This window comes from Trematomus bernacchii, unplaced genomic scaffold (genome assembly GCF_902827165.1).
Source record: "Trematomus bernacchii unplaced genomic scaffold, fTreBer1.1, whole genome shotgun sequence".
NCBI classification, from domain to species: domain Eukaryota; kingdom Metazoa; phylum Chordata; class Actinopteri; order Perciformes; family Nototheniidae; genus Trematomus; species Trematomus bernacchii.
Window position 1 is genome coordinate 7,124,684 of NW_022987851.1, and position 24,572 is coordinate 7,149,255.

Here is a 24,572-nt window from a genome sequence, read left to right on the forward strand (position 1 = left end):
TCACTTTACACTTTTTCTACTGTAATGGCAGTGGGAATGATGTGCTTTAGATGGGTTTCATGGGTTTCTTTTAATGAGGGAGGGACACAGATTATTATAGACAGTGGACACGGGCTTTATTATCACAGGAACTGAAAAATGTATGATAATTTATGTCGAGACACATTGAATCAACCGAAATGATCAAACAATTATAAACAAATGTAAATGTCCCTTCTAATAAATAAGGGTTATTTGTTATTTGAGGATTTCATTAGAATGTAATCGTCAACACAAAGTTGTCATTCTTCAACCGAAACGTTTACAAGATTACCGAGGAACATTGAAAGCAGCCTGTCTGCGTGTTTATCCTAGTTGTTGGCCGGATAAGCACCGGTTTTTCCTGTTCACACCGCAGCGGAGCCGGGGCAGGATCAACCTCCTGAACAACAACAAGCCCACGTTTTGTCCAGTTTGTACATAACGATGGAAAACCCCAAAGTTAAACAGCAGTGGTCCACTGAAGAGACCAGCTACCTACTGGGAATCTGGTCTTCCCAAGAGGTACAGAGGAAGCTGGAGGGGAGCACGCGGTCCAAAGCAATGTTTCAGCATTTGCAGCGAGAGATGGCAACCGCTGGTTATGACCGTACCGTGGAACAGATTTGCAACAAACTGAAAAAAGTTAAGAAGGATTATTGGGACCAAAAGCGAGACCTCGGACGGAGTGGCAGTGGTCATCCGAAAACAAGTCCACATTATGACTTGCTAGACTCTGTCCTCGGAGACAGACCGACGAGTGGTTTTGGATCCACAGTTAACTCGCTCTCTCTCGAGTCGATTGTGTTGGACGAGACAATGAATGTGCGGAGCTCATCTGATGCTGGTGAGTTATGCATTACCGATTTGTTTTATTTGTGACTTTTAGTTTTACAACATAAACTAAACCATGTAGCTATCGACAGACCTGGCAATAATAGCTAAAGTTTACCGACAGCCACCGGGTTTCCGCGCGGTTTGGCTAATGAAGCAGGCACGTAAACGATTACGTCATGACGCAAATGATGACGCAACACATCTCGGGCTCTGGGCGGTGTGAACAAAACGGGAGCTGAAAAGAAAAACCGGTACCGAACAAGAAGTGCGCAAGTACGGAGCTAGAACGGGAGAACTATCGGTGGACTTCGTGCGGTCCATCTCGGTGCTTAAATGGAAGGCCCCCTCATAATGTCCACTAGCCGCCAGTATTGGTCAATGAGTGAAACAAAAGCCTTGCTAAACATATGGGCTGACGAAGATGTGCAGCAACAAATGGAGGGCACATGTATCAGGGAAGAAGTTAGTCAGTTCATGGTAGAAGGGTTGGCAAAGTTAGGTATCCAGCGCACAGCCACCCAAGTGAGGGACAAACTCAAAAAGATGAGACATATGTATAAGACTTCTAAGATCATTGGACGAAAACCTTTCCCTTTTTTCAAATTAATGGATAGTGTGCTCGGAAGACGAGGTGGGGCAGAGGGTGAGCTGGGGACCAGTGAAACTCCCAAAGGCCTTATTGCTCCTTGGGAGCCAGAAGCAGAAGGTAACTTCACCTTTGGACAATGGCTTGTTTTCTCAGATGAAATGTATGGTCTGCGACTTTAGATAAATATACTAACAAAAAAGGAATAGGGAATCCTCAATTTACATAATTTTACCTTATGTCTCCTTAATTAAATGTATAAAACTGCTGCAGGTCCAATTATTTGTATGTTCAAAGCAGGGCTTATACTCTAGCACGGTGCTTCAAGCCTTCAAATATTGTATGCAAGCAACCAAGAGAGTTAACATTTAACACAATTTCTCTGGCACTACTGATCAGTGTCAAATGTAACTTGATTTAACCAATGGCCTTTGTTCTTAACAGTCAAATCCCACACTACAGAGAGCGGCAGGTCCTCTGCCTTTAAAAGAAGAGTCAGATCAGGTAAGTCAAACAGTAGTCCTGTCCCCCGGGCTCCCCTGGTGTTTCCCCAGTTAGGCTCCCTCCCAATTTATATCAAACTTGAGAATTGCTGTAATGCAGGGGCCACATACAGAAAAATATACGAAGGGCTGGGCCACTCACTAGAGGTATATTGCCTCATAAGTTCAGTTATAAGTTGGCAAAATCAATCAAATGTAGGTAAATGATGCTTGTGAGTGTTGGCAGTTCATCCCTTAAAACAGAAGCCTCCGATTGATTATAATAAGGAGAAATAGGAAGGGTGTATTTGAAGCTTGTTATGTAAATAGGTCATTGGGCTTTTTTCTTATCAACTAAGATATGTTAGAAAATGTTTCCAACTTTAATTGACTGAATTTATTTGAAAAGTTGTCTTAACACATGAATACTAGTGTGTAATGTATTTTTACATTTATAGTTAAGAAGTACAATATAAGACAAGCACAAGTTTTATTTGTGGGCCATATTCCATTGTACTTTTTGAATTTGCTGAGGGCCGATTCAAAATGGGCCGCATTTGGCCCCCGGGCCGTAGTTTGGACACCCCTGCTGTAATGCTTTAAGTAAAAATAAACACTAAAACACCCCTGGATTCCATTGAAACCTATTAATTGCAATTAATATAAGGTTAATTCATTATCTGAATCAGGTTCACATGGATATTGGACCATAACATATGATAGCCTGCTATAAGTAATGGAAAACGTTTTTTATTAAAAAAGCATTTGAAACAACGCAGATGATTGACAGGTTCTCTGTTCTTGCAGTTGCTCATAAACGGAAGGCTGACAGTGACACTACCACTACAAAAGAGTTTCTCAGTGCTATGACAGAGTGCCACAGGCAGTGGCTGGAGATGGAGCAGGAGCAGAGGAGGGAGGAGTGGGAGAGGGAAGCTCAGCTGAGGCGTGAGGAGATGCAGCAGGAGCTGGCTCTACGTCGAGAGGAAGCAGAAAGAGAGGAGACACTGAGGCGTGAGGAGATGGAGGCTCGAAGTAAAGACAGTGAGCTGCTGACCTCTTGCCTGATGCAAATTGCAAAGATTATTTCAAAGGACCCTGCTGCTTTGTAATGTCATATGCCTTTTCTTGTGAATGATTAATTTTTGTTGCCAGGATAGCAATGGACCAATGGTATTTGACTTATTAAAAGCTTGTATTTAAGTTAGTGTATTAAATGAGTCAATCAATGTACAACCCAACAGCCTCGAACTATTTTTGTTTAGAGTTTTACCACTGAGAAGTGTGCACATCATATAGCTCATTGTATCGTTTTTTGGATGTGTTGGCAAAATATTTCAGTGGAATTCCAATGAGTATAGGTACAAGTGAAATGCATATTTTTTTGTGTAAGATTTTAGTTTCTTTTTCTAAACCTTTCCGTAACTTGGAGAAAAAAACACCGCAGCATACTGTAAGTAAAGGCACTCAGCAAAATATATGTATGAAGATATTTATTCGTGGTTTATACAATCTCTCTTTGGCACAGGTATACAAAGTTAACAGTCAATCAAAAGTTGTCTTTAATTGACTGAAATAAATAAGACATATCCAACCACTCAGATATGCCTGGAAAATGATGACCACCTTTGGTGATGTAAGGGTGGGTAGTGACATGTGAGGATATTATTCTGCACTGTCCTGTATCAGCTGCTGCAAATCATCTAATGACTCTGCGTCACTATTCTTTTGAGGGTTTTCATCAACAGTCTGAAGTGGCTCTTGACCGATCCAGTCTGGAAGGCACATATCGTTGTTTCTCTCACAGAGATTATGAAGCACACAGCATGTCTCTACCATGTCCTTGACAATCTCCACATTGCAGTCATTTCGTCTGTTCAGGCACCTCCACCTACCCTTCAGCCTCTCAAAAGCATAATGGGCCACACTGCGCGCTGCAATAATCTGAGTATTAAGCAGCTCTTGCTCTGCAGTCAGCCAGCTTGTATTGGTGCTTGGTTTGAGAAGCCAGTTTTTAGAAGGATATCCAGCATCACCAATAACAACACAGCTACTGTCAGTTCTACAGACATTGTGCATCCTGGTGGAGAAATCCTCACATACCAATAACTCTCCACTGTTATCATTCACCCACGTTGGGCAGCTCATGCTCAGGTCCCAGAACAGGCCTTTGTCATCAACAACTGCTTGAAATAAGATAGCAAGATAACTTTCTCTATCAGGTTTCTCAGAGTCGAGATGTGGCGGTCTGCTGATGGTGATGTTCATGCTGTCAAGTACTCCAATACACTGAGGAATCTGATATGTGTGATAGAAACATTCTTCAATGTTCTCAAGTTGAAATTTGTTGGGCGTCACAACAAGCTGCGGTTTAAGCACTTCAATGACCGCTGTGCAAAACTCATGCACACTGTGGCAAACAGACGCCACCCCCACAGCAAAGAGATCTGACACAGTTCTGTAGTCACAGGGGTGGGCCAATTTATAGAGAGTCAACGCCACTCTCTTCTCTAAGGGGATGCAGAGGCGATAATTGGTGTCCTGCCTCTTCAACTGTGGATTTAACGTTGTGCAGAGGTAGGAGAAGGTCTCTCTCGATACTCTAAAATGCTGCAGCCACTCGTGATCTGTGAAAGTAGCTGCTGTGTTCTCCCACCAGTCGCTGGTCCGAGGGTGAAGCCACACTTTGGGGCTTTGTTGCCTGCGATCCCTCAAGAACTGATGTGTTATCTGGTTGGAATGGGAAGACAAGCAAGTGTTTAATACTGGAAGTGAGGACAGGAAATAACTGAAAGCACACAGTGTGGCCCTGAATACACTACATAGCATGTTTTCCTATAAACTATGGATGGGCAATTCATTATTAAAAGTAGTAACAAGAGAAACGACTAAATAATGAAATGTATACCCGTCCTATTGTGTTTTTTATATTCTCTTAGCTCTTCAACGACTGTTTGTATTTGCTAAATGTCCTTTTACAATGGTGATATCTTTAATGTGTTTAATAAAGCACTTTCAATTGGCTTGTTTAAATGTGCCACATAAATAAACTTGCCTTGCATTTCTTGCTCACAAAAATATACTTGCATCATCTGACATTTTATCATTATGGTGAAGGACCTGTTCTATTATAATACAGAGACTCACCGGACCATGGGGAAATTACTTCGGAGAGGACTGTTAGCTCATTTGCTCTTTTTTTTTTGTTTATGGACTTTTCCTATTTTATATTTTCATAATTCTGCAGATTTTTATTGAAAATAGATGAATACATTATTTTTGTCATGTGACCCTGTGACTCCAAAATAATAAATACTAGTATTAACCTGCTACACTGGGCAAGTAGGGCACATCTGTTTTTTATATTACATTTTACAATGAAAAATTATTCCTATAAAAAATAAAATTGACCAGCATTTAATACAAATATATTTGTCCATGTCTAGTTTAGTAATACAATGATGAATATATTTGGAATCGGCTAACTTTTAATAACTATTGTTATGAAAAAAGAAAAAACACTCAAATCTATTCAAGACAGGCTAATTAAAAATATTCTCCAGATAAAACACAACTGTATGTTTGATGGTCCCCGAGTGAACCAGACTAGATTGTTTAAAGTCCAAATACATCATGGAAGTCTAGGATAGGTTTAACTAATGTGGCAAACTTTAGGATAAGACTAGAGTGAGTACAAATTGTCCCAGCTCTTACTTTTTTTTTCTAGTAGTTTATTTGCATTAATTATATTTTAATCTTTTTGAAGCTAGTATTTGGCAGGAAATGCAGACGTATTCACCTGTAAACGCATACTGAACGACATACATGCACATTTACCTCACTGTATAAAAAAGTAACTGTGTTGATAATAATAATAAACAGGAATTATATTTGCAGCTCTTACCGCTTTCATCCATGTGTCATGAGAACAGAGGCGACGTAGTTTACTCTGTTTGTAGACTTTTTCTCTCAGCCTCCATGTTTCGCGGAGCTTCTTGAGGCGCAGCTGCTGAAATGCGAGCAGCTTCAGGCGGCGCTTCTGTCGCCGAGCCTCGGCCTGGCTGTCCTGAGACTGCCTCGTTCTGCACCAGGCGATAACCGGGAGGAACACATCGGCGGCTTCCATGCTGTACTTTTGTATAGAATAAGTTACTTTCTATGTCATTTTTGACAACATTACTGTATCTATACGGACTCGTGAAAAGCACTGATCGGACCCTTATCAATAGGACCGGAAATGTAGACGGATGCTGATAACATTTCCATCCCGTTCCATCCACTTCCATTCCACTTCCGTAAACCAAGACTGACGCCCCCTCGTGTTCCGGAGTTTGAAATACCATGACTTTTAAACTCTAAAGCCAAATATCCAACACATTTGACATAAAAGTAAAGATAACCAAGTACTAATTATATATGTTCTATACAAATGTTGCCGAGCAATGCAACAGGACATTGGGACACCATAGTAGGAATTGTCATTATCTACATTGCGCCTGAGTTGTTTTCTTGCCTGCTATTGAATGACCCTATGGTGCACTCATGTGGATAAACCCGTCAACTGCATGCTTCTGGAATAAAAATAAGTCTGCAGAATTGACTAGATGAAACACAACTGAAGCTGAGCAGACAGACAGACATAATGCAGTCGGTCTGAATTGCAGACCGACTTTCTAGTTGTTAGAAACAACATTTCAGCATAGTTAAATGGTTATCAGTTTTCACTGTCAACATTTTGGAATAGAACAGAATTATTCCACTCAAAAAATTAAACGATGGCTGTAATGGAGAACTCAACCACCGCTGTTCCCTTTGAATGGGAATACTATTACGATTACATTGATCTTTCGATTGTGGATGAGAGCAAGCTGAAATACAACAAGTGTAAGTCTTTATGAGTTATTGCATTTTTTGTCTTCTTCTGGTTTTATTGAAAATAATGAGAACTTTCCTTATCCCTTTCAGACTCAATTGTTATAATATTTTGGATCATTCTGGCTGCTTTTATGGGATTCCTCTTCCTCAGTTTGAATCTAATGTCCTGCAGTGGAAACCTTCAAAGGTAGGTTGGCTTACATTGAAATAGACACACAAAAATATAGCTATACATTCCTTAAAACGTTCTTATTATTATTGTTGCAGGAGACACAGATCCAACATCAGAGGAAATCACAGGACACCAACTGCTTGACCCAGGACTTTATTTGTATGAGAGTACATTTTATAAATGTTAGCTGTTTAAAATGAGGCGTGATGGACACAAAACAATAACCAGGAGGAAAACTGTGAAGATTATGTTGCAGGAAAATACGTTTTTAGACAGAGTAGCAAAGGGTCCTGCTTTCTTTCCATTTCAATGAATACTTACTGAGTACAAGGCGATGTTACCATTTAGTACAATGTTATGTAAATATTGTTCTATGCTTTAGCCTTCACTGTGTGTATTTGCTAACCTGGCCGTGGGTGTTAAAAGTACAAGGACAGCACATGTATATTGCTGTGCTCTATCTAAAAGCAGCTAATAATTTCTTAGATTTAGTCAAAGACACACTTACACACAACATGTTTCAAATATTTAGTTCATACAGGAACCATGTCAATAAAAAAAACATTCACAGAAGTGTAAATCAACATTTTATAATGGAAGGTTTTACAAAATATCTTCAGTCTTTTTACAAGAATGTAATGTAACGAAGTCTATTTTAGAGAACAGAGTAGTGGTCAGATGTTTAACTCTTCAGGGTGGTGATGTCATGACAGATGGCTCTGATGGCTGTTTGACTCAGAGATGATTTGGATGCTTTCTGTCTGTTACACTTAGCTCTGGTCACCAAACTGACATGAGACAGAAACAGCTCTGCTGACGTGGCTCCTCGCCACAACTCATGCACGTACGACGACAACAGAAACAGCCCTGCTTCTGGAACGGGAGAAAACAAGAGGCTTAATTAATTGTTTGGAGTCAGACACACTGATAGAAAATTCATCTGATTGCCAGTTGTGTTTAAGCAAAACATTGCAACTACAATAAATGTAACATAATTAAACACTGACTTTAACCACTCATGTCCCCTGTCAAATTAAAAGTAAAGGTTTTCTTTAATGTTATTTGAATAAAACAAAAACAATTTGCATCTGGATATGTATAACATTGTGATAAACTGTTATGGGACTCATGTAAAAAGAGGCAAAGTTTTGTTATAGGTGGTTTGAAGTGTAAACATTTAGTCTGTGAATAAGGGAACCTACCACGTCGAGACTCATCATGTGTGGCTTCTGGCAGGCAGGCAGAGACGACTGCCTGATGCAGCTCTGGAAGGTTGCCTTGGCTCTCTAGCAAGCGAATCATTATGTTGCTAAATAGCTGGAGGACATCTACTTTTGCTGAAAGGCTGGAGGAACACTGAGCTTCGAAGGCCTGATGGTAGAGTCGAAGGATGTCTGCTTTCATGCCAACATCGAGTAACACAAACTGCATGTCTTCTCCTTGTTTTATCACAGCCTTTTCGATCCAATGCAAGAACTCTTTTGTTCTGGTTTCATCATACGAGCCCTCGACTAAACACCTCAGGGACCACTTGGTGAGCAGGTGTGCAGTATCACTGGCCAACTGACTGGGATCCAGTTTTTCTCTTGGCTGAGCCGGCTGGGTTTCAGGGAGGGGGAACGCCGGCTCCCAGTGGACAAAGATACTGCTGAGGTAGGATGTACACTCTGTCAGTAGACTCTCTTCCTGTTTCTCAGTCTCAGCATCTTTTGCCAGGTTCTCTTTTCTGGCACGGGCTTGGGAAGAGGAGCCTCTACCTCTGGCCTTATCCTTCCCCATCCCTGAGGAGGAAGATGAACAGAACCGTGTTATTGCCATTAAAATTACAAGCAATGATTTAGATACCGTGAAGCGGAACAAAGCTCTAAATTAACCACAGTTTGTAATGGAAAAACTATGACAGAGTCTAGCATTTGTCATCACATGTAACAAATTGACACTTTTTAAAGCCTTATTTCTATTAATATCCCTAAAGAAAAGAGAACACAGTCAGCAAAATAACAGCCACAGACCGGAGATGGTGATGTTACAAACTTTCTAACAAAAGTTTGGCTCCATTGTAGATTCTAAAAGGCCAAATATGAAATTTTCAGCGTCATTTTTTGGAATTGATGTCAGCTTTTTGTGCTCTATGTTGTTTCATTTGTATGCTTATATGCCGCATATGAGCAGCAGAACATATTTTTAACAGAATGGAATCGACTGCAAACCAAGACTCGCCATTTGCTTACAGATCAGTCTGTTTGAGCAATAGTGAAGATATAAATAACTTGTGAAAAACCTTGATTATTAAGAAAATGAACCCTCAAATGCAAACAGTGCAACACTGGTTTGAATGAGTTTTTCATGAACATTACATGTGGTTGTATAGTTTAACACATATTCGCTGTATAAGTCTGTCAAATTCATCTTGGAGAGTTTAAATGTGGATTAAATATTTATCTATGATGATGTGCTTTAGCAGGTCTAATAACTGTTTCTGTATGATGTCAGTTGTACACACTTCATGGCACTTACCCAGCAATTCCTTTAATTTGTGCCTTTCAGCCAAGGCTTGTATTTGGGAAAGGAGTGCTGCGTTGCGGGACAGGGAGGCCCAACAGAGAAGCAAAGTGAGGGCTTCGGTACAAGAGAGAGGCTGTGGGTGGAGTGTTAGCCAGTCAGCCTGTTTGTTTACACTGAGAGATGTCCCACGATGCTTCAGTACAGAGCAAAGGGTCTGCAGGAACGCGTTGAGCTGAGCGGCCTTCACACGCGACCTGACAGGAGATCAAACAAACACTGATATCCTTGGCCAAAAGATGGCCAACATCAATCGTATCATTTAGATCAGGGGTGTCAAACTCAATTTCATCGCGGGCCACATTCGCTTAAAGGTTGCACTCAAAGGACCGGTTGTAACTATATAAATATATAATATATATATATATATAAAATAATGTATTAGATTACATTATTGCCTCTAAATTGGACTATTATCGGATAGGATAATAACTTGGTAATTAACTACGTCTGAAAGCAGAAGTCCAGGGCAAATAATTGCAAGTCTCTTCAGTGCCATGTCACAAAACGAGATGCATTGTGGGACATGTAGTTTATGGGCAACCTGCTTCTGTAAAGTGGCATGTAACCGTATAATAAACGTATTATATTCTTTGCAAGCTCTTGCGGGGCCACATCAAATGAAGTCGCGGGCCGGATTTGGCCCCCGGGCCTTGAGTTTGAGACCCCTGATTTAGATGAATTATTAAGGTACAAGTCAAATGAGTGACTTAAAAATGTAGTTAAATCACATTAACACTGCCACTGTGATTGCCTACCACGGCCATTCATTTCTGGTGGTTAGGGAGCTTTACCTGAGGTGTCTGCTGATGGTTAATGCCACAGACAGGAATTCAGTGATGAGGGGGAGTGGGAGACACTTCACTGAGCTCTTGGGTTTCTCCTCTGTAGATGAAGAGGTCTTGGCTTCATCCACCTGCTTCTCCTTCTGCCCGAGGTTAGTAAACCAGAGCACATGGAGCAAATCTATGATGGCACCAAGCAGCTGCTGGTCCAGATTCCTAAAGAACGTACAGACGTATGAAGAAAATAAGCAGCTGGCTGGAGATTCTTGTAGTAATATGAATGATAATGTCAAAATAAAGAGCCATAATTGGAATTCTCAAGCTTACTTTTTTTCAACCACCTGTATTATCCAGGTTAGCAGCCCAGAGCTCTTGGTGAGGTTATAAGCTGCTCTGGTCACACGGGCGGCCTGGCACAACACCCTGATTATCTGTGCCTAGTGGAAAGATACAATCAAATTAACTCATTGTGTCCCTTATGAAGTTTCACAGAGTATCTGGATTGTACTTCTCTTGTGTTGCAGCAGTGTGTACCTGGGAGTGTTCATCACACAGGGGGCTGCTGCTGAAAGCTAAAAGGGTCTGAAAGATGCCTTGTTGTTCACACAGTTCATAGCTGTGTCCATCACTTATCCCTTCCTCCAGGACACTCAGGATCCACTCACGTTCCATCTTATGCTGCAGAAAAAAGCAGACAGTCAGTCGAACTCTCACAGCTGACAACGCTTCAAACAAACAGATAGCTAAGTCTAGAAAAAACAAGAGCTTAGCAAAACAAACAAATGAAGGTTAAATGTTGTTGGCACAAGAAGAGTTTAGTTTATCAACCATTTATTTTTTTCAAGGTAGAACCCTGTAAACATGAATGAGAAAACAAAACAATGATAATGCAGCAAACACACACACGTATAATCCTAATTACCTCCAAGTCAAAGCCATAAAATAGCTTGAAGAACTCTGGGACTCTTCTGAAGTCCAAACTCTGATGGGACAGCAGGAACCTGTTCAAAACCACGTACATGTGGTCCTCTGGGAAATATGGAAAAACAAGAAAAAGGTCAATGACTGGGGAAATAATGTTGTGAAGCAAGCAATACTAAAGCATATTCAGTATAAAGAAAGGTAAACAATAGGGTAATCCAAAATATAACAATTGAAACTTTTTTATAACACAGAGTTCCTTATCGGTTCAGTAAAAGTCCTTTTTAAAAAAATCATGTTTTCAGGGATACACACCAGGTTTGAGCATCTGCTGAGCCACTTTGGCGATGTAGGTGGTCAAGACAAATGGAAGTCTTTGATTCTGCTGTCGGACCCCATTCCTCACTGTGTCCATCAGGTACAGCAACTGTTAAAAAACAAGCTCATAAGTGTTTCTGGATTTTTTTTATCCACACATATAATATTGAAATACTCCAACCCTTTACCTGTCTCTTCTCTCTGAAGCGAGCACCCTCCAGGTGGTGGTAGAAGCAGCTAAGCACATGATACGCTGCCGCTCTCACTTTTGTGTCGTAGCTACTCAGAGCCATTACAGTTAGTCCCAGGGCATGACTGGATACAAACTTGAGGCAGTCAATCACACACTCTGTGAAACAGGAGAAAAGGTAACAGTTATAAAGTGGTATTTACATTAGCTGATAAAGAGCAATGACAACAAACAGCAATGATATATATTCACCTGGCTGCAGAATGGTGCTGAACAGAGGCAAAAGAAAACGGGGATCATAGAAATTCCCAAGGTCCTCCACTGCATTGTTGTAGTACACCCGCTCCTTATCATCCTATAAAAGAGAAATATTTGTATACTCAAGGTTCATCCAAATTACAATAAATATATTTCTCATGAATCCCTTTTTTTTTTTTTTAAATCTGCTAAAGTTTTTACATATCAATTTTTCTGAGATTCTTGAGGTGGGTGGAACTTTATTAGTGATGTTGAAATGAAGAACAACATTTTAACCCATTTACTTTGTCATGTTTATGTCCTGCTGTCACAATAGGGAATAAGAGAATCACTTCAGTCTCACCTCAATTATTTCTCTGCTGTGAAAAAAAGGTTTTAGCAGGATAACATATTTAAAGTTTAATATTTATTTATTTTTAATTTTTGAAAAAGGTAGACAAAAATGTTGTGTACTGGACTGGACTTCTTCAATAACAATATTCATATTGATTGTTGATGTAATACTCATTATGGCCGTTAGAGGCTTAAGTGAACCACTGCCCAATGTTTTACCAGATGAGATAAAAAATATCCATGCATGTACACAAATATTCACCAATTGAAAGAAAAAACAAGGTTTGTGGTGCACATTGGCCCCTCTGGCCGAATGCAGTGTTAAAACAACAAATACAAAGAAAAATAATCATTTTTTAACAGATGAAATAAGCTAATTTAGAAATATGTAGATATAAAAAAATGCCATCAGGCAAAAACATTTGATATCTACCATTACTTATAAACTCAAGAGAGAAAATCCTTTTAGACTTTAAAAAAAAATGATCATCTTGACTACACCTTCATCAGATGTAAAAAATAAAAGTATGGACCTGCAGGATGATTTTGCGATGCTGTGGAAAGTGTGCAATGGTTTGGAGCATCCTGTCGGTGTTAAGCAGGGCCAACAGGTCCTCGAAGCTCTCTTGCTTCCACAGTGAAGCTCCGAGGCTTTTCCTGGTCTTGTGGTGCTCCACAGCTGCCGGGCCCCACAGGAAGGATCTGCAGTTGAAAACACAAATAAGCGATTGCAAAAAAACAAGTACCGTGTAGAATAAACCAAAATAAATGTAACTTACTGAAATTTCAGCAGACTGACATCGTTTCTTTCATATTCCTGAAGGAGCAGTAATAGTTTCTGATCTGTAAACAAAGACAAGATGTAAGAGGAAAGAAGGACAACCAACCACATAAACACAAAATTGATTCGATTTTATTTTACCTGAATTATTCAGGGAAACTCCATATGCTCCCAAAAGAACGACAAATTGATTGGTGTTACAGACGGCTGGGCATTTCTTCACCAAGGAGAGAAGTAGGGACACTAACGCTTCTGAAATGACAACAACATAATTGTGTTAGTGTTAAGTAATAAGATAAATAATGGAAGGATAAGGCTTTGTAATGTAGTGTTTTCTCTGTTCTATTTAGCTCCGGACACACCTTTAGCCTGACACCTGCCGTGCTCTTCCTCATCTTCCAACATGGTGGGCAGGAACAGAGAATGGCTGCTTGTCATCGTGTAAAGGGTGGTTAAAGGAATCAGGTCCTTCTGGACTTCAGTGCCACCGTACATCACTCCCAACAGGTGGCTCAAAGTGTTCAGATAGTGGTGATCTCTGTACCGATATCTACAGGGAAGAATATATTTTAAGTATTTGATTCAAATAAATCTAATGAGAAGCTCTCGAACAAACATCTAGCAGAATTGAAACAATTATCTTACTTCAGTCCATTCTTGATAAAACTGTTCCATTCAGATGCAGTGATGTCTTCAGCTGATGTCTGTGTAAAGAAACCGTATTATGATGCATGAAATAAAATATCAAATGAACAGTAGAGGAAAAACAGTGTGAGGAATATAAACCCACTAGCAGTCCTTGCAGTCTCTCCAGGATGCTGTGCTCCTGCTCCAAACGGGCAGTAGCCGGATCTTTAGAATGACTGTAGGCCGCGATGAGACACTCGAGGGCAGCCGTGGTGACTGACTTCCTCCAGGTGTCTTGTTCCTCTGGGCAACCATCCAGTTTCTCAGTGACAGCATCTACTAGTTGCCATCTGAAAGAGAAAACATTTAGCTAATACCTTGTGACACCAATTGTTCACTCATAGTTAGTATAATATTTTTTGAATTGATGAATACCTTTCAAAACTGTCAACTTTTTGAAGAGCATCGGGCAGTGTGTTGATCAAGCTCTTAGTGTCCTTGATGTTCGCTGACAGCCTGATCAGATTGGCTAATGTTTCAGTCACCTGGGCTCCAGAGTCTTCCGCCAGGTTTCCCAGAACACATTGGGACAATTTTGCCAGCAGCGCTTTCTTCAAAGCCTTTACAACCTCTTTTTGCACTATAAAACACAGCAATTGAGCATTAGTAAATAAATATACAACGGTAAATAGAAGGCAAAAGAGTGACTTAAATATTGATGCTGTATGTAAAAAAAGAGAACTTGTTTAAGTACAAACCTTCTTGTGGCCTGGCGGGATCCTCTCTTCTTGCCACCTGCAGGTAGGTGTTGATAAGTGGAAGGAATGTTTCCGTCTGGTCTGAGAGCTTCTCCATGTTTGCTGGCTCGAGACACCACATTTCAAAGCAGAGGCGATGTGTGGAGCAGTTCTGCAGCAGGAGAGAGCTAATGGAAAGGGAGTCTGGGAGAGGAAACTGGAGACAGTGCAGCAGCACATCTGTGTGGATGAGTTTAGCACTGCCTGGCTCAGTGGACAGAGTCTGCAGCAGGAAGGCCTCCAGTGCGTGGCTGGAGCAGGACAGCAGCAGGGTGCTCAGGCCATGGAGGTGGGCCTGAGACAGAAAGATGCCGTGGTCCTTGGAAGGGTTAGCTTTAGACTCTGTGAGGATGAGCAGAGCTGCATGGCCATAGACACTCAGCTCGGCCTGTGCGCCCTCACTACTAGGAGAGATAAGGCTCCCGTGGGGGAGGAGTAGCAACTTGGAAACCACCTCTCTGAGGTTGCAGGAGTCCATGAAGCTGTGAAGAGACAGGAGGGCCTGGAAAGGTGGAGACTGTTTCTTTGGTGTCTGGGAGCCCTTTTCCATCAGTTCCTTGAGCACAGCTTTCTCTATCGCCTCCATATAGCTACAACTGAGCTCCAGGTGACCGAGATCCCTTAGAGTAGGGGAGCATGTCTTCAGCAAGGTCAGAATGTCATCATTCAGCTGAGCGCACATGTGCTTCAGCCTGACGGGGTTCAGAGTGTGAGGAGGCAGAGCAGCCAGCTCCAGAGCCAGAAACCACTGCTGCAAACACGGATGCTTGAAGATGGAGCCAAGGACCGAAACAAGGACCTAAACACAGAGGGGCCAAAAAAGCATCAGTCATTTGGAAATCAGTAGAAATTGAGTAGATTGAATAAAAAGTATTTTTCATTTTCCATCCAATAAAAGTTAACAGTGAACCTTTCCCCACCTGCTCTTTATTGGCTTCTGCTGTGGACAACTGGTTGATTTCCAGGAAGAGGTCTGATCCTTCCTGGGAGTTCTCTGCTGCTGCTGGCTCAGAGTGTGCAGATTCCTGAAAGCCTTGTAGCTTGCTCACCAAATCATGGAGTATTCCCATTAAAGTCTTCAGAGGGGCGGTTCCTATGTCTTTGGGGAACTGTGCAGAAAATCACAATGTGTTGAGTACATTTTCAAATTAGTCATATACCGATATTTATCTTGTTTTTTGTGCTCTTACCGTGCCAAGGTTTTCCACTGTTGATCTTATGTAGAGTAATATCTGCTTAGTTGCTACTGGAAAATCATCAATCAACATTGAAGCTAGAGTTCCTTCCACATCCTTCCTGAATGTGTCCTCTAGCAGAGCGGTTGGACCTTGGCTATATGCAGACTCCATCAGTGCGCTGAATGAAATGGGGGTCGAGGATCCCTTTGAATGGTGTTCAGAGGATTTGAACTGCAACAAAAGAGCAGCATTGTTGTTGTTATTGTAAGGAATTACAAGAATGTCACTCTTTCAGTTAAACAATCTCTTGCTTCCACCAAATACTGACCAGTTCCTCTCGGCTTTGCTGAGGAAGCCATTTGGAGTAATACTGATGAAGGTGTATGATGGAGGGATGAGGAGGAGCGGAGAGTTCTGTGGACACGAGCTCTTTATCGTACTGCAGCAGAGCCAGGCAGAGCGGGAGAGGCTCTCTCTGACAGTGCAACACATCTGAAAGCACCGCAGACAAGTACTCATGTACCACCCCTGAGAAAAAAAGGCAGATGATGATAATTATTATACCATTCTAAACAATAGTTTTGTAATCCTCATAATATAGAAAACACTTTTAAAGTATAAACGGCAGGCCTTTTACTGAATTTTGTTTGACTTTCTTAAAGCACAGATTTAAAGGTCCCATGTCATGGCCATTTCTACTGATCATAATTCCATTGTTGAGGTCTACTAGAATAGATTTACATTGTTCAATGTTCCAAACTCACATTGGTTTCTCATACAGCATCTCTGTATAGTATGTGTATTCACTCTCTATCCTAAACGGCTTGTTGGAGCTCCTGCCCCCCCCCCCCCTCCCTATGAGCCCAGTGTGCTCTGATTGGTCAGCTCGCCCACTCTGTTCTGATGAGTCCACCACCGTTACAGCGGAACATCAGTGATTATGTGTTACAATAGCGTTAGCAACCAGAAAATGACACCAGTAAGAACAAACAGATGAGAATGCTGCGTGGGGTCTGGGTGCCGTGTTGGCGGGACATTGCGGGGCTCGCTGCTGGAGTGGACATTGTGAGCTGGATTACTGGGGTCATTTCCTGGTTGCGGTGTGGAGTCTGCGAGACAGCGAGACACCGCGAAACTCAGCCTGAACTCAGCCTGAGCACACACACACACTCGTAGCCTGGCTGTGAATTTATGTGTGAGCTCAGGCTGAGAAATCCGCGGAGCTGCGGCTGAGTGAGTGTGTGTGTGAGAAAGTCCGCGTAGCCGTTACGTCACATAGACCCTTACGTCACTACGACCCAGGAAGAAAAAAATGGAAAAAGAAAAATCTCCAACGAGGCGTTCTGGGGCAGCATAGACAGGTCTTTTCTGTGTTAGAGTTTTACTCGCTACAGGGTGTACTTTGAGGGTTTGTGACTCTGCAGACCGTTTACATGCAGAAAAAGCTACATAACACACAAGGGGACGGGTAATAACCGGAAAAGCATGACATGGGACCTTTAAATTATCATATGGCCGAATTCCATTATTTGATCTGATGGTCCTATCATTGTGCATGCTAGCCCACTTGAAACTTGAATATAATGAAGCCATCGATGCTTTGCTTAGTATTAAATGTCAGCTGTAAAAGAAATGGCCTATAGGATTGTTTATAGATGTACATAAACATGGAAACACAATTTTCAGACTCCATTTATGGTTCCACTCATTATATGGTGTGCTTTACCCTTGTCTGCTGGCAGTTTGTTACGAGCCTCCAGTGCAGCGGGGACCACCACACTGAAGGGGAAGGTCTGGATGATGAGGTCTTCACTCAGAGACGGCCCGAGCTCCTCCATCTCTCCTTCATTACCCTCCATGATGACATCCAGCATGTCTAAGACATCTACAAGACATTGTCAGATTAAAAATAACTGGTTTCGTAAAATGTGATAATGTCGGGAAGAAATTAACTGTAATTCCATCTTTAAAATGCTCACCATCTATGTGTGAGATTGGGATACTGGCTGCGTCGCCCTCCTGGATACTCAGGTTAGCTTGAAGATAAGCTGCCTCCTGGACCAGAGTGGCAACCTGGTCTGTGTATGTGTAAGAATTACACACCAGTTTCACCAACACCTGGAGCAAGAAGGAGGAGTATATTGGTTATAATTACAATGTATTGATTCACATTGTCTTATTTTGTCTAACCCAAAGAAAACGGTAATATACAGAAATGCTGAAAAGATGTAATGTATATGGGCTCACCCTCACTAAGAACTGGATGACAGCCTCTTGTTGGCTTGCCTCTACTTTGGCCAGCTGGTCGAGCCAGAGCTCCAGCTCAGTCCAGGTGTACTCAAACACTCCACTGTCTTTCAGCACCTGAAAACAATATCGTAGGTTGGTTGGCACTTTTCTCCTAAAACTGAGTTTAGGCAATAGTCTTAACAGAGAACAGAGACATTAGCAAGTCATTTCCCTATGCTGCCTGTACTTGATGACCTTTAATAATAATAATGAGTTTTACCACAGTGTTGTTATCATTGAGGCCTTTTCAAGTAATATAGATAAACTACATTTCCTAAGTGTAAGCACTGACCGGTTTCCTTATGTAGCTGAAGTACTTCTAACATCTCCCCTAATACTACCATAAATACTCCAAGCTGTACTTTTACTCTCAACAGTTACTGAGGCACGAACTTGCTAAAGTATTCCAAAAGTGCATTATGTGTCTTACTTACAGTGTGATTGCCCAGTTAGATTAAAGCAGTATACATTTGGTGTAAACAATGATCAGTTTGAATGCCTGCCCGGGTTTGAAGATTTAAAGTCACTTCTAACATCTAAAAACCTGTGTGCAATGCATATAGTGCAGGCAGGAATCAAACGCACAGAGGAAAACAAGGAAAAGTTCCTTACTTTTAGAACCAGCAGTCGTGTGGAGCTCTTCAGGTGGCTGCTGCTGCTGCTGACAAACATCTTGAGCAGCAGGTACAGTACTGACTTCTCTCCAGATGATGATTCGGTGTCAACATCCTGGGAAGAAAAGGCAATACACAACGCTTTAAAACAAAGAAACACCTTCTAGACCGCAATCATTGAGACATATAGATGAAATAGTGAACAAAACAACAACAACAATGCAACATTTTCACCTGTATGCGAAACCAGGAGAACATGCTTGCAGGGAGATCTAAGGCCAACTGCAGAATCTGATACTGCAAAACTGGAGGAACTTCTTCCCTCATCCCTTTCTCAGACACAATCCCTGGAGAGGATAAACAAAGGTACTTTAAGAGCATTGTTTAAGACCCAAGAGCATCATACTTGAAACATATAGTATAACTTATATGTGAACTCAATGATTTAAAAAAAAAAAAAGCATTACCTTTTAAGAGTTTGCTGAAATCAAATTTGCACTGGCTAACCAGATGTGGCACGACTTTCTGGTAGAGACAGATGCCCTGGAGAATCAGAGTCTTCAGCAGAATTACCTCGGCTGTCTCAGCAACTGCTGAACACAAAAAATAAAGTCAATACAATGTTTTTAGAGGACTGACAATCAATATACTCAAAACATGTTATGCAAGTATTATTACCGGGCACTTCGTTTTTGTTAGTCGTCTGCTCAGCGACCCCTTCAGTTTTTGTCTTTTTTTCGTCACCATCCGTCTTTTCCTTCTTGCTAAGTGACTGCCACTTGGAAACTATGCTCGTCATATCTGGCAGAATCTGGAACAGAGCATGAAGATTAGTTTAATGGTGCTTCATAACCGTTTGTGGACATTCAGACTGCACATTCCTGAGCTTACCTTGCTGAGAATGTCCCTGTACTGCAGCACCAAATCCCCCATCATTTCCAGAGTGTATCCATCCGCGCTGTGCCACTCAGACTTATCCAAAAGGTAATTCATGTTCTTAATGGCTCTTTTTAAGATGAAATTCATCATGGACAGAGTGGTGAGCTGCACACCTGTGTTGGCAAACTGTCAAATACAAAAAGAGATATTCTAATAGAACATGACGAGGTTCTTCACATGGTGAGTGTTTTGTGGTTCTGCAGTTATTAATGCATTGTGTGAGTCTCGGACACTTACAGTGAGGCCCTGTGTGAAGAAGGCCTTGTTGCAGACCGGAGGAAGAGAAACCACCATGATCATGGACAGCAGGCGAGGGAGAGGGAGGACTTCACGAGTTTGGAAGACTGTGGAAATCTCTGGCTGGGCTTCGTAGATCTGACAGATAAATTCACAAGGCATCATTATATATTTATTATGCTCCCCAGAAATGGAAAAAAACTTCCAGAAAACCTGAGGTCTTCACCAACGCTGAGTTATTTTAAGTCGAGGCTAAAAACACAACTTTTTTCAGCTGCTTACCTAAAAGTCTTTTAACTTGTTTTAGCATCTACTGTATTTACAATCTTGTTTTTAAACTATTCTGTATCTCTTTTAAGCATGGTTTTTATGAATCTGTTATTCCATTATGTTTATTTATTGTGTTCCTTTCTGTTGTCTTCTTATTGAGTGTTAATGATGACGTAAAGCACTTTGAATTGCCTGTGTCTATATAAATAAACGTACCTTACCTTACCTACCTTACCTTATATATTTGTTTAATAGAAGCTACATATGAGCCAAAAGCGAATTAGTCTTATACCAATCTAATCTACGAGCAAGTACCTTTTTAAGTAACTTGACATTGTCCTGCCAAGCACTTTTGAGGCGGGGGGTATATGAATACTGCGTCTCCTGAAAGTATCTGGCCAGCATGTCAGGGGTAGCTTTCAACACATTCACCACCAGCTCCGTCACCAACTCATCCTCTGTGGCCTGCTTCTGCCCCACCAGGAACTGAAGCAAGACAATGTTGCCAGTTCTGAGAAACAAAACCAAAGTCCTATGATCAGCACGAGGAGATTCCAGAAGAGCGAAAGGTACATTGACGGATTGATTACTTACCTGCCAGCTGTGCCAAAGCTGGCATCATGAAAGCTGATGCCGTGCTTACGAGAGCAACAAATGTCAAGAAGGAAACTGTGAACAAGTTCCCGAATGACTGATTGCCCAGCATGCTCTGAGTCGTCTACCATCTTAAAGGAGATAAATAACATTTAGACTCACAGGTTGAAAAGAAAATGACAACAGTAAAATAATGTAAAAAGGTAATAACTCACTCGGTCATCATCAGTGGTTGCATCCTCAATCCCATTCCATTTATACAGAGATGCTATGTTGGCCAATACAACAGGTGTGAAAAAACGCACTTTCTGCGTCTTACTTATGCCCTTGTTTATCACCACCTGCAGCAAGACAAACAGAAACAAATGCAATTAACAAAACCATACATTGATCGTTTAAATGTGTAAAATGATGTGTATAATTTTGATTTTTACAGGATGATAAAATTACACTACATTCCAGATTTCATGACACCAAGAAATGTATTAGCACGAAACATCACTTGTATATGAAGAAAAATATAAATATAAGAGAACAACATAGTTAATACAATGGTCGTCATTAAGTTATATTTCATCCCCACTCATGTTACATAAATGTGTAAAATTATGAGCACTTACTCTTGTCTTCAGTGTAGACAAAATCAGATTGACGATAGACATCCTGTCCTCCTTCACACCCGTACTCAGGATCTCTGGTAGGAGTTCTGACACACCAAAAACGTACATGTCATCAACACACCTGAGATACAAGTTGATTGCGTAAATTTGAATGCATATTTAATTACCTTTGATTTCTAATAACTGTCCAATTGTAGCATTGTCTCCAGACACCAAAAAGGACAGCACAAACTGGATATAAGCCATGCGGACATCAGGTCTTCCCTGGGGTATTTTCAGAGAAGATTTTAAACATACATATCCACAGAATCCAGCAAACCAAATCAAAACTGAAAAGTTCAATTGCTACTCCATACCCTCTTATCCCTTCTCTTTGCCAGTCCAGACAGAGCTTTGTTGACGTGAATGTTACTCAGGACATCTCTTGCAGCTTCTTGACCCTGAGACACCAAGGCTGACAGGAGACTGAGGCACTGACGGACGAACCTGTGCACAAAGGAAAACACAAAATGATGGGAAATATTTAAACTGTGCTGAGAGGACTGATATTTGAAGTCCTAGAAATGAGGTTAACACTCCAACCTGTGATTTTCTGATTGGAAGGATCCCTGCAGGAGTTTCACGTGGCTAGAAACAATCTTTTTCACAATAGCATTGCCCACCATGCTGAAGTGGGACAGGTCACTGGCTGTCCGGAGGAGGATCATCTCCAAGCTCTCAAAGATCAGCATCATCTGGACAGAGGCAGGATTGGATTAGATCCACTTACATGGCCAAAAACAGGTTTACTAACAGTTTCAGTAACATTAACTGTGAAAGGCACTTACCTCAGTCTCTACGTGCTTTTCTCTCTCTAGCAATTTGAATATTTCAGCACACTCCATAGAAATCTTTATATATCCTTCCACCACATCATACAGATCAGAGCATGGCAGCTTCTTAGCGGTGGAAACGAATGTCTCCAGTCCTGCAGGCGAACACAAGTGGTACAGTTATGTATTAAAGAATTACTATGATATCTTATTTGCACTCCTGTGAGATGTAGCCAAACTGTACACAATAAACTCACCTCTCATGACTGTGGCTGGCTCCTTCAGCATGGCTTTAAATACAGTCCCATTGAACTCCGAGACTTCTTTTTTCAGCGGAATGTTGGACTCCACCGAGTCTTCGTTTTCGCGCTTTTTACCCATTTTAATATGCAGGAAAAACTGATATTAGTGACTTTTGGTTTTACTCCCTACTAACATGCCAACAAAGTTCTGTCAGTGACCCACGTTGTGATCGTGTAAATAGAAAACTGTCCGCGGTAATAGTCCTCCGGCCGGAAACGTTTGCTGCTGTACTTTCGTTCCGCATTGGTTGCGTTCTGCTTAACTAAGCAACCTTGTATTACTACACAGCAAACTACGCTACTGCATGACATATAATAATATCTCTGCAATATATAGACACAGTAGGAATATACTATATACATGTTTTTCAATGATTTCCATGTAATCTGAGGCAGTCACTTAAATTTCATATCAAAATGTGTCACTTCCTCTGACATACAGGACACATGTTGAATTAGAGCTCTTATATATATTTTTCCTTTAATGTAAACTGACCTAGTGACTGAAATGTAATACCAAAGTGTGTATAGAACACATGAATATCCCTTAAATACCATATGAATAGTGTCCTGTGTAGTGATACATTTTCTAAATAAATGATACTACATTTATTTAACCTTATAGATTCAATAAGATCAAAATCATTTTTGCAAGAAACACTTAGACAGAGTAAAGAAGATGGTAATATTATTTGTATTTTATAAAACCATGAAGAAGAGTCTCATATACATTCTGTTTAAGTTGTAGCGAAGATAACCCTTTAATTGTGTATAACCTCTCTCACAGTCACAATCTGGCATTTCCTAACTATCAAACTGTCTCACTTTTGTTCTATGCACTTCAGTTCTCAACATACCTTGCTCTATCTCAATTCAGTAACAGCATCATTTTGGCAAAATACACATTTTGCTGAGAACATGTAGACATACTTATGGTTTAGCTTTGTAGCCTATTTAAAGAGTGTGGTTTACAACAAAGTGCAGTCTCTTCTCAGTTATTTTCTCAACAAACTTTGCAGACATTGCTGAACCAAATCTCAAAATTAATGTTAGACTTTGAACTGGAAAAAACATGACAGACTCCCACCTCAATCTGAACTTTTTTTTTACGGAAACTGGAAGAATACACAACAGGGACTGACATAGTTGAAATGTTAAGTCAAGGTCAGGCTATGTGTTTTATTTTATTCATTTTGGGCTGAGCTATATGTATTCTTACAGTCTGTTGTAGTATTTCAACATGTATTTATAAGATCATCATGAACACAATCAACAGCTTATCTGGTGATGCTTCCAAAGCTCAACTAGAAAATATGACATCTCTACAGACTATGCTGCTTCCTGTCTGTAGGCTTACATAACAACCCTATCCCCCAAAAGTAATGGCAGGATGACATATATGCAGGTTATTTTTCACCAGATTAGTGGACTCCTTGAGTTGTCATTCAGTTAAATGAACACCAGGGCGCACCCTTGCTCGGTTTGGGACTTTGGAGTAATACTCAAACTTTGCACTGAAAAGTGTATGGCAACTTAGCATTCAGCAGCTCTCCAGACTATTTAAGGGGCTCAAATAATCAAATACAATTCAGTTATAAAGACTTGCTGTGAATCGCTGTGCATTGCCTCCAGATTCACTGTGTTGACAACTATTGAGGATCCACTGTGAGGCAGGGCCTGCAGGCAGTGTGCTGTTGTCTGGGATGTAACTTGGGATTTGGTTGATTTGATTACAGCTCACTGCTTTGCATGCTATAAAGCACATTTGCCTGTGGTGAAGAAACCATCAAAACTATTTCAAAGGCATTTTAGAATAAATCTTCTAAATTAGGGAAAAATATCTCTGTCTGTGATACAATACACAATACAATAACTGTGAAATGACAGGGAGGTTAGTAAAGCCTCACTTTGAGTTAGTGCTTCTGGTTTCACATTTATTACACAGTTCCTACTATTATGCAGTTAAACAGACTCTTTCATGGCACCAATAGTGCAAAAGAAGTGGAATATATCTAATAGGTCTCAACATCTAAAGCGATGTTAATGTTTTGAACTAGAATAATTACATTTTATTTTGTATTAATGCTCGATAGTATGATAATTCAAGGCAACTTAGCCAAAGAGTGGTTGTTAGCTTGTTCACAGCAACTGACTGAACAGAATATTAAGTGAATT

At 40.8% G+C, this 24,572-nt stretch overlaps 3 protein-coding genes across 5 annotated transcripts; 1 reads left to right on the forward strand and 2 right to left on the reverse strand.

Moving 5' to 3' along the window:
• The first annotated feature begins 367 nt into the window (after positions 1-367).
• LOC117468965 lies at positions 368-3,161 on the forward strand. 2 transcript variants are annotated; one of them, XM_034113351.1, is made up of 3 exons: positions 368-865; positions 1,886-1,945; positions 2,731-3,161. In XM_034113351.1, exons 1-3 carry the CDS (start codon positions 466-468, stop codon positions 3,033-3,035), a joined length of 765 nt encoding a protein of 254 aa, XP_033969242.1. In that variant the 5' UTR covers positions 368-465; the 3' UTR covers positions 3,036-3,161. The 2 variants fall into 2 exon arrangements, with proteins under 2 accessions (XP_033969242.1, XP_033969243.1); XM_034113352.1 differs by lacking the exon at positions 368-865 and adding an exon at positions 948-1,561.
• Positions 3,162-3,401: 240 nt separating this feature from the next.
• On the reverse strand, positions 3,402-6,188 carry LOC117468964 (protein ANTAGONIST OF LIKE HETEROCHROMATIN PROTEIN 1-like). Its single transcript, XM_034113350.1, has 2 exons — positions 5,828-6,188; positions 3,402-4,653 (listed from the first exon to the last, which is right to left on the reverse strand). The coding sequence occupies exons 1-2, from the start codon at positions 6,047-6,049 to the stop codon at positions 3,589-3,591; spliced, it is 1,287 nt and encodes a 428-aa protein (XP_033969241.1). The 5' UTR covers positions 6,050-6,188; the 3' UTR covers positions 3,402-3,588.
• A 919-nt stretch (positions 6,189-7,107) lies between these two features.
• Positions 7,108-22,582, reverse strand: urb1 (URB1 ribosome biogenesis homolog). Of its 2 annotated transcripts, none has more exons than XM_034113269.1 (39): positions 22,353-22,582; positions 22,111-22,250; positions 21,866-22,017; positions 21,640-21,769; positions 21,451-21,547; positions 21,284-21,369; positions 20,879-21,004; positions 20,664-20,794; positions 20,385-20,580; positions 19,800-19,937; positions 19,515-19,688; positions 19,302-19,434; positions 19,091-19,216; positions 18,858-18,970; positions 18,622-18,738; positions 17,968-18,084; positions 17,700-17,838; positions 17,447-17,605; positions 16,049-16,248; positions 15,733-15,951; positions 15,463-15,651; positions 14,504-15,341; positions 14,181-14,385; positions 13,909-14,095; positions 13,764-13,822; positions 13,481-13,668; positions 13,260-13,370; positions 13,117-13,180; positions 12,871-13,039; positions 11,999-12,101; positions 11,745-11,905; positions 11,554-11,665; positions 11,240-11,346; positions 10,852-10,995; positions 10,645-10,754; positions 10,327-10,533; positions 9,488-9,729; positions 8,173-8,751; positions 7,108-7,843 (listed from the first exon to the last, which is right to left on the reverse strand). In XM_034113269.1, exons 1-39 carry the CDS (start codon positions 22,474-22,476, stop codon positions 7,653-7,655), a joined length of 6,783 nt encoding a protein of 2,260 aa, XP_033969160.1. In that variant the 5' UTR covers positions 22,477-22,582; the 3' UTR covers positions 7,108-7,652. The 2 variants fall into 2 exon arrangements, with proteins under 2 accessions (XP_033969160.1, XP_033969161.1); XM_034113270.1 differs by having other exon boundaries at positions 19,091-19,213; positions 22,353-22,476.
• Between the last annotated feature and the right edge of the window lie 1,990 nt (positions 22,583-24,572).

What these genes read in the sequence shown, in the direction of transcription:
- LOC117468965 (XM_034113351.1), top strand. Translation starts at nt 466, where the DNA reads ATGGAAAACCCCAAAGTTAAACAGCAGTGGTCCACTGAAGAGACCAGC. An exon ending in GCGGAGCTCATCTGATGCTG is followed by an intron (nt 866 to 1,885) that starts GTGAGTTATGCA and finishes TGTTCTTAACAG; the next exon opens with TCAAATCCCACACTACAGAG. An exon ending in TAAAAGAAGAGTCAGATCAG is followed by an intron (nt 1,946 to 2,730) that starts GTAAGTCAAACA and finishes CTGTTCTTGCAG; the next exon opens with TTGCTCATAAACGGAAGGCT.
- urb1 (XM_034113269.1), bottom strand. Translation starts at nt 22,476, where the DNA reads ATGGGTAAAAAGCGCGAAAACGAAGACTCGGTGGAGTCCAACATTCCG. An exon ending in TCTTCACACAGGGCCTCACT is followed by an intron (nt 19,689 to 19,799) that starts GTAAGTGTCCGA and finishes TGTATTTGACAG; the next exon opens with TTTGCCAACACAGGTGTGCA. An exon ending in TCTCCTGGTTTCGCATACAG is followed by an intron (nt 18,739 to 18,857) that starts GTGAAAATGTTG and finishes TTTTCTTCCCAG; the next exon opens with GATGTTGACACCGAATCATC.
- LOC117468964 (XM_034113350.1), bottom strand. Translation starts at nt 6,049, where the DNA reads ATGGAAGCCGCCGATGTGTTCCTCCCGGTTATCGCCTGGTGCAGAACG. An exon ending in ATGACACATGGATGAAAGCG is followed by an intron (nt 4,654 to 5,827) that starts GTAAGAGCTGCA and finishes CATTCCAACCAG; the next exon opens with ATAACACATCAGTTCTTGAG.